Source organism: Mugil cephalus, chromosome 12 (assembly GCF_022458985.1).
Source record: "Mugil cephalus isolate CIBA_MC_2020 chromosome 12, CIBA_Mcephalus_1.1, whole genome shotgun sequence".
Taxonomy (NCBI): Eukaryota; Metazoa; Chordata; class Actinopteri; order Mugiliformes; family Mugilidae; genus Mugil; species Mugil cephalus.
The window spans coordinates 21,215,648-21,225,124 of record NC_061781.1 but is presented as its reverse complement, the minus strand read 5'-3'; the positions used below and the strand labels follow the sequence as shown (position 1 = coordinate 21,225,124).

General features: G+C 41.5%; 1 protein-coding gene across 1 annotated transcript; it reads right to left on the bottom strand.

The window, feature by feature from the left end:
- Positions 1–1,231: 1,231 nt before the first annotated feature.
- fzd5 (frizzled class receptor 5) lies at positions 1,232–5,699 on the bottom strand. The gene has a single exon (XM_047600836.1). It carries the CDS (start codon positions 4,905–4,907, stop codon positions 3,168–3,170), a length of 1,740 nt encoding a protein of 579 aa, XP_047456792.1. The 5' UTR covers positions 4,908–5,699; the 3' UTR covers positions 1,232–3,167.
- Positions 5,700–9,477: the final 3,778 nt, after the last annotated feature.

The following is a 9,477-nucleotide window of genomic DNA, read 5'->3' as shown; positions in this document are numbered from 1 at the left end:
TCAGTGTTGAAAAGGACACGTTTTAGACCCCTAGCAGCACCTCTGCATCCACTTTCCTGGACTGATGTGACGTGCAAATTTAACAAATTCTATCAATGGAAACGAGCTACAACGTCGCTAATTATCAAGTCCTCGTTTGAGGACGGTGGAATTTCATTGCTTGCAATTCTGGTGTTGCACAGCCATGTTCAGGGATTGAAATAAACGCTTTTATAATTTGTTACACATTGGTGACTTTATTGTATTGTACAGTGAAATAATCCCGATGTCCACATATGAGGACTTTTTTTTCCCCACAAAAACTACTTCCTGTTCAAATATGATGCTTATTTTTTTAAACACCTTGGCTCCCACTGATCCCAAATTAAAAGTGCATGACAAACAAAAGCTCAGGTCTCAGGAGTTATACTTACCACTGTACTATATATCGGTGTAACTACGTAAGTACGTCAGGTTTTAAATCAATTTAATGCTGCACTGAGCAATCAACCATGTTTTATTCAAATGAATGCATGATATTTAATACATGGCAGTAGGAAATTTTAAATTATTTTCACATCTCCTTCATTAGTTCTTAACTCATTAGGTTAGAAAACGTGCTCATTTTCTCAGTGTTTATTTACAGAAAGATGGATGCAAAGAGAACACACTGTAGTGTCATCATGGCAGACTGCACTGCTCTCCTCTTTAAAACCCCAATGAAACGAGGTGTCTAAATCCTCAGCGATTGCAAATGTGCTTCCAGAATCTGCACTGATGCTTGTTGTAGATTAAAACACAGGAATGAATGTCTTGTTGCATGTGTAGTCGTCTGTTGTGTGAAGCTACTGAGTGAAATCCTGTCAGGGAGCAGTTTAAAGATGGAGGACGGTGCCACTAAAGTGCCCTCAAAGCATCGACGCAGGATCCTGCAAGAGGTACGTGAGATGTATTTAAGTCCAACCTTTATGACCTACAGCCCTTTATATGAAGGAGACTCTTAACTGTGATTGCTGTGTGTTTGTTTATTGTCATATTTAGGCCAATAAACAGTCACACTGTGATGTTAATTGTTTACCTTATGTGCATTTTTCTCCCTACAAATTCACTTTTAAATCAACCTGTTTAACGATTGTTACTTAAGTACAACTTTAGATGTTGTTCAGATACGCACAGTTTTTTCATTCTTGTTCTCTTGAAGCAAAGAAATCACAACATAAAATGAAAAAGAGCAACAATACAGAGACAAAACTCGAGATCAACTCAGTTTTAATTCCACAATATGAATCAAAATCTACAGTATTTTTTTTGTATCCTTTAAGGAAATCTATGAATGTGACAAACGATGTCAACAATTAATCCTAAATGTCACTTCTTATTGTTTTTTGTCTTTTTTTTTTTTGTCAATACTCTTTTTGGCATTCACCGTCACTCACGCGGTCACATTCACTCACACACATCAGACTAATAAATTAGAGAGGTCATCTAGCATGTGGACACACAGTAGTCTAAGCAACACGAGGGGCAAACAACACTGAGGGAGAATATCGCAAAACATCACAGGAGGAGGGGAGAAAAAAGTCTGATTTACAATACCAGAATAATTTAATACACCTGTTTGGTCTTTGTAGTTTACACTGAGATGGCTTCATATTTGTCTTTCCAGTCTGGGCTAGTTGGTAAATGGCACTACACACTTTACAGTATGTTGTCGGTGCCTCTAAAATAGATTTGACCACAGATTCCTACTGATAACTATTTTAAAACCATGAATTCAGTCAATTATCAGTGCGATTTCTCAAAAGTTATAAAAGATTGAGTAAATAACATTAAAAAAAAGCTTGTTAAGCTATAAACTGTCACAAATAATGACACAATACTTTCAAGTGCTTGTTTGTCTTCCAACAGTTCAACCTTCAATCTTCATATTTTAGTTGATATTTTTATGCAATTCTCAAACAAATTTCAAACCATTATCACAAATTATTGGTTGGTCAAGAAAACGGTGTAAATAGTTGTTAGATTTTCCCCCAAGGTGTTGTGTTCAAAATGTTTGTTTTCAAGCTAAAAGAAAGAAAATACATTTACAATGTTAGAAATAAGTGCACATTACTTCATTATAGATTTTTTCTTTCATCAATGCAGTCGCCAAGTAGCTTTCTCTTTAAAATCTGTCCAATGAATCAATTAAATGTTTGAGTTTAGCGTCTGTTTGTTCTGCCGTGAAAGTATTAGAAAAGTATGTTTCTCAAAGTAGGGTCTGGGGACCTCTAGAGGGCCTTGAAATTAAATCAAAACTCCAACAGAAGAACTGTCCAAACAGAAAACATGAAAAAGTGAATACAGGTAAGTTCACTGCAACAATATTTTTGTAGTTCACACATTTTAGACAGATGTGGCACAAAAGTCAGTGGTTTAATGTCGATCTGTTTGAGGGAAGTTTTATGTTTGTTTTCTTGCCCCTGATGAACATGAAGTGAGCAGTTCCGCTGTGAACCAGCAGGTGGGGGTAAAGACCAATGTCCCCTCGTAGCTTTAAATTGATCATTGTTATTTCTAACAAAAGTTATCTTTTCATTGAGAATTAGTGACTTTATAACAAAGCTTCTGAGGAACCTGAATAAATCGGTTTACTTTTCAAAACTGACAAAAAACAAATAAAAGATTTAACACACTTTGTGATCATACCAAACACACCACTCAAACACTGACATACAACAACACATTTATGTGTCTTCGCTTGTGGCGTTGGTTGGTTATACACTAAACAATATCGCACATATCTTATTTTTCTTTCTTTTTTTACAGGTGAGATATATATATATGTATATGTATATACAATATGTACACAAATAAATATATTTTTATCTCTCTCAGTGCTCAAGCAGACAGGAGGAAGCATGTGAGAGTCCATTATGGATCCACTTAACTTGTTTTGAGCTCTTCTGCTAATAAAAAAACAGTTCTAGTTGCTGGAGTCACAATTAAATATTCAATGTTGGATTTTCATTTCGTTAACATTCAGATTATTCAGATATTTCCTGTTTTTTGTGTACCAGAACTTTTGGTCCGTCGAGTTTTATATCATCTCAGTCGTTGAGTTTTTGATATTTAGAGCTCAATTATACAAAATGACACAAGGTGTTTGGATCCTGGGAACAGAGGCGACTGTATGTCCTCTTAAAAGTTCATATATGGGACGGAGCAGCTTTATGGTAGATCCCTGATGTCAGTCCAGTTCCTGTGTGACCTGTTAAAGCCGTACTGGCCTCACTGTACATGGAGGGGGGAGCGGTGGCTTTCTGTGACCAGCAGGGGCAGCATCGAGCCACAAACCTCCTCCAGGACTCCAGGGTCTTTCCTGACCAAATCCACACTCCCGAGGTGATGCCCACCACTAAGCACATGAAGTACTTGAGCATGAAGACGGCGTAATCGGGGCCCTGGCCCGAACGCTGGCGCTCGGACATGCAGGAGCAGGCCAGAGCTTTCTCCCAGCCGGGCCGGTAGTGCTGCTCGTAGACGAGGCAGGCCACCACGATGGTCGCGGGGACTGTGTACAGCACGGTGAACAGTCCGATGCGAATCATCAGGCGCTCCAGTTTGTCAGTCTTGGTGCCGCCTTGCTTGATGATGCTCCTGATGCGGAATAGTGAAACGAAGCCAGCGAGTAAGAAAAGCGAACCGGTGAAGAGGTAAACCACAAGAGGCGCGAGTACAAATCCCCTCAGATTCTCCAGACTCTGGTTCCCCACGTAGCATATACCAGCCACAGGGTCTCCGTCCACCGAGCTGAGAGCCAGGACCACGATGGACTTGACGCTGGGGATGAGCCAGGCGGCGAGATGGAAATACTGAGAGTATCCGGCGATGGCCTCGCTGCCCCACTTCATCCCTGCAGCCAGGAACCAGGTGAAGGACAGCACCACCCACCAGATGGAGCTGGCCATGCCGAAGAAATACACCAGCAAGAAGACGAGGGTGCAGAGGGCAGGGCCGGTGGTGTCGTAGAGGATGTGCAGCTGGTCGCCGCCAACGCCGCTGGCGCCACACGCCACCCGTTCGTGACCTGCCACCAGGCGGATGATGTAACCCAAGGAGACGAAGAGGTAGCAGGTCGCCAGGAAGATGATGGGCCTCTCCGGGTACTTGAAGCGCTCCATGTCAATGAGGAAGGTAGCGACCGTGGTCAAAGTGGAGATGAAGCACAGCACCGACCAGAGTCCCACCCAGAAGCTGGTGAAGGCGCGTTCGTCCGCCGTGAAGTAGGGCTGGTGGCAGGGCTGGGCGCAGTTGGGCAGGGTGCCGGTCTGGACCCGGCCATACAGGTTGTGGGACTCCCTTTTGATGGGGACCAAGGGGTCTCGACAGCGGCAGTCCCTGTCACACGGCGGGGGGTTGGGGGGCCTGGTCCTTCCTTTCGCGGTGGGCTTGGGGAACAGGGGGGCCAGGGTGGTGGTCTCGCTGCTGTTCTGGTCCATGCACAGGGTCTCGTCTCCCAGCTGGGGCAGCTGCTCGCAGCTCATCCTCTCAGGCCACTCGAAGCCGTACTGGCTCATCAGGGGGGAGCAGCCCCGCTTGGCCCGTTCACACACGGCGCGGCAGGGTGGAAGCGGCTTGCGGTAGTCCGGCAGGCAGATCGGAGTGTACATGCTGCACAGGAAGAAAAGCAAGTCCGGGGAGCAGCGGATCCGGACCAGGGGCCAGAACTGGTGCACCTCCAGCCCCACCTCCTCCTGGGTGTCATGGTTGAACTGATTGGGCATGTAGGTCAGGTTGTAGCCGATGCCCCTGCACATGGGCACGGTTATGGGCTCGCACACCAGCTCTTTAGAGGCTCCTGATGTGAGACCAGGGCACCAGAGCAGAAGCAGCAGGAGCTGCAGGAACACCAGACTGCAGGGCATGTGTCCGACTATAGGTGCCATGTAAAAAATTATAAATATTAAAATGTGTATTTATTGATTCAGAGTCTTCAAAACTAGAAAAATGATTTAACCGTACACCACTTTTTCAATTTTCTTGGAAAACATGTTCCTCTGGATGAATCACGACCAGAGTTTCATTCTGCTCCAAGAGGGGAAAGCAGCTTTCAGCCTCTTAATGATTGAAAAACCTTTACGGCAGATCCAGTTCTTCCAGCGCCCTGATAGAGCTGTCAATCATTCACCAGAGCTCCCGCAATCATTACGGAGAAAGTTCATCTCCGGCCTTCACGTTCCAATAAATCTAACGACCCTGTAACAGTTTTACCAGCTCCATTTCTCCCCGGGTGGCCGCGTGCGCCGGAAAAAGTGGCATCATGAAAGTCAGGGTCGGTGTGAAAACAACCTGAAAGATGTCCACGGGCAAAGCGATAAAACAGAGACACAAACAAAAATATATAAATCACAGAGCGGTCATGAAAAACTCAGCAAAAGCTGACAAGTGTCCGCTGTCTGCGCGCGGAGACTGATGCGTAAAATCCACTTGACGTCTCCTCTCGGGTCGGTTTATTCCCATCAGCAACTCCAAATCGTTCTTTTGAAACTTTCTCAGGTGTCCTCTTTGTTGCTTCTGCAGGGAAAAGAAATAAAACGCAAAAATAATCCGAAGTGTCCGTAAGGGTGGAATAAAAAAAACTTCTCTTGAGTCGTAAAGTCCTGCAGCTGCGCTCTCTGAGCCTGAGGACGGAATAAAGTCCGTCTGAAGCTGCAGCACCTCCTCATCACACCGAGCCTCTGCTGCGTTCACGGACATCGGAAATGTCACCACTCTGCCGTGAGCGCATCTGAAAGTCGACTTAAGGAATTCTCTGATACTGACTGAATGCTCCAAAGCCATTTTATTTTTATTGTGTTTGGTGTTTATTCATTTGATCTCAGCCCAGTTCAGATTCAAATAAAAACAGAAAATATAACACTTTATTTATTTAGAGCAAACAAACACATAATAAACTGTGAATACAGCAGAATGCAATAAAAGGTTAAAAAAATGAAATGGTGACTCTGCTAGGTCTATTACAGAAGAGCATCAAAGGAAAAGCCAAAAAGTATCTTTTTCAGAAAAAATAAAGGAAATATATCAAATGGAACAAATGACGAGACTCCCTAAAGATATACTCACTGTATAAGATGGAGCCCTGCCCAGATTAATGATTTTTTTTTAATGATTTATTTATTTATATTTTCTTATCTTGTTTTTTTATTCTGCTTCAATCCTTCTTACTTTCATTATAGTCTCTGTCTCCTTTGTTGTGTCATAATTGTTATTAAGTCCTTATAAACACTACATTATTAGTATTATTATTATTATTATTATTGAAAAACTTGAAAAACAGCAGATATGTTGAATATGATTCTGTATGTATGATTTTGAATGAATTAAAAAAAATTTACAAAATAATTGAACAGGTTACTAATACAGTTTAATTAATTCATGCAAGAATAAAAAGTGTGCGCCCCTGAATGCACCCTCTGTCATTTGTTTAGTAGAAGTGCAGCTCTGAAGTGGATTTATCAGAGTGTATTTATTATGTTCGAGTCCTTTTATTGCTTTACTTTATCACTTTTATTCCTCCATAATACATTTGTTTTAACATGTCCATTATGATCTATTTATTTATTTATTAATATTTAATATTTATATATGTGTTAATATATTTATTAACGGGCTAAAATAGAAAGGTACTTGTTTTCAAGTTAGTCTTTGTTTGCCAAGTAATGTTCTACCAGCCTTTAAGACTGTTTTTTTTTTTTAAATGTATAAATGTACAGCGAATGACTTTCTCTTAGGTTACATTAATTTCCGTCATGTTTTGATAAATATTGTGTGTTTTTCTGGTCTAATTAGTGACATCTCTGCCTATAAAGGTTACGTTAACTTTAGTCTCCGGAATTTGTTAAAATGTCTGATCTGTGTTAATGTTGTTCTTCTGCAGCTCAGTGAAGCCTGATAACTGAAAACCTGCCTCCAGGCATCAAACTGTCCACGTTGGAATCACCTCCAATTTCCAGCAGCACGTGAACGCATCATTGAGTCATATTTACGGCTTCCTGCATTAGGAGGTAGGAGTTTTTCCAGGAGAGATGAATGTTATAAATGATGAATGAGGCCTCACCTCCAACCAAACGACCACACATGTAAACTCGCACACACCTCAGTTTTGTTTTGTTTTTGGATTTTTGCTTAATGATGGATGATGTTAATGATGTTGAAAATATAAAACAAGAATTCGCTTATTTACATATTTTCTATTTCTCATGTTATTGTTTTCTTTTCCGAAGCTGTTTTAACACGTGCATTTTCCACAACATTTTTAGTCAGATTTCCATCGCTGAACTTGTTGTCCTGAGTATTTGTCCACATCCACCGTCCCTGACCTCTGATAAACTTCTGACCTCAGTTTGTAGTTCCCTGACGTCAGCAGATGGTCTGTTTTTCATTTCCTGTTCGCTCTGATAGGTCATTAACAGCAACGGTGTTTAGCCTCTTTTCTTTAATTAAACGAGACCGGTGCAGATGTATGGGACACTTTACATACTAAACTTTATTAACCTCCTGAGACCCGGCGTCCTCATATGGGGACATTAGGTTTTAGGTTTGCTGCAGCTTATTCTGCTTCATTTAGACCTGTTGTCCTCATAAGGAGACACTTTTTTCTGCCATGTACTGGTAGGGAAGGCTCAGTACACTTGTTTATTTATGCTTATTAACTTTTCTAGTTTGATGTGACATGAAAATTTAACAAATTCACAAGTGCACGTTTGAGGGCGTTGGGTTTTCATTGTTTCCCGTTTTGATTTTGCATTAAAATAGTTAAAAGTTTTATGCTTTTGGTACATATCGGTGACTTAAATTGAAATATACAGTGAAACAATCCCTGTGTCCACCGAACCTTTGTCAGTGCCTACTTCCAGTTCAAAGATGATGCTTTATTTTTCTTTTTTTTATATACTTCTACTAATCCCAAATACCTAAAAATCTTAATCTTAATCTTAAAGAAATTAAGATGCATTTCAAACAAATGTTTGCGTCTTTGGAGGTTATAGACTGGTTTGGAGTTGGAGTTCAGACACTGAGCTCTTTATTAGGACCATGTAGAGTTTACGTTGTGTTCACTGTTCACTGTGACCTACAGTAGATTGTTAGTTGGGGTCTCTGGGTCCTATATGTTGAAGGGAGGGGCCTCCCTCTGTGGATCATCCCATAGATACTTGATCAGTTTGGAGTCTAGTAAATTTGGAGGCCAGGTCAACACCTTGTGCTGTTCTTCATGTTTCCTTTCTAAACCATTTACTAATTTAATTTTTTAATTTAATTTTGTTTTCTGACGTTGAAGCTGAAGCACAACCTCTTGTCGCGGAGTTGCTCCCGTTTCAAAGCCGATAACCAGCAACAATATTTGCCCTCATGTCCGGCGGCTTTTTTCCTTTTTTCTTTGCTTCTTATCATTTGCTCATTCAGTGGGTCTCTCTGTCTCTCTGATCTGTACAGTCTGTGTGCTGCAGCAGTGAGGGTACTTCAGAGCCTGAAGTGGCTCACAGGCAGCACCGCGTCGCACAACCGCTGCTTTAAAGTGAAAAAGGGATCATCCAGATCAGTTTGGCAAACTTTGAAACAAACGCGTTGAGAGAAAGAGAGAAAAGACGAAGATTTGTGCATTAAATATGATTCGTTTTGTCACACTGATGAGACGAGATTAGACTTTATTGTGCCTCGAGGGTGAAAACGTGTTAAAACCGGACGGCATAAAAATGTGTTTTGTAATCACAAGGAAGTGTTCTAGGTTTAATCTAATCTGCTGATTTAAATCAGGAAGTATTTGAAGAAACATGTAAACAAGATTCTTTTATGTCATCAGTGAGAAATTTTAAATGTTCCAGTTGTATTTAGCTGCTAATGCTAATAAAACAATCAAAACTAAATGAAAACTAAAATAAGATTTTAAAAAAATAAAAAAAACAACCTCTCTGTCTGTGAGCCACGCCGGACAAAGGTCACCGCGCTCTCTCAGGGACAAAGGTCTCCAAAGGTGTGTTTATGTGTGTGTGTTTAGTGGTGAGGGTGTGTGTGCTCAGCGTATCAGCCTTTCAAGACAAGTCTCTCTGATTCTCCCCCCGCCACCCCCTCCCGCTCAGGTTACTCTGACAGACTAAAGCAAACAGCGAGGAGTTTGTGAGTAAAGCCTGGGAGGCATCAATCTCTCGTGTCTGCCCACAAACACACACAAACGCACACTCACGCGTATCTGTGTGTGATTGTTTGTGGTGATTTTCCCTGGTGCCAGGCTTGTTTGACTAAGACTTCAACAAGAGAAAACACACAAGGAGACGCAACCTGCATCACTGGCAGGTAACCACGGGATACACACACCTTTCTACTTAGCTTCCCTGTGAGGACCCCGACTGACCCGAGTCGAGACCTTTTAATTCAACTTTGAGGTTCATTTTCATTTCATCCTGATATATATGGGACATTAACGTAGATGTATGAGCAGTCACCTGCAGTTCCTCAAAT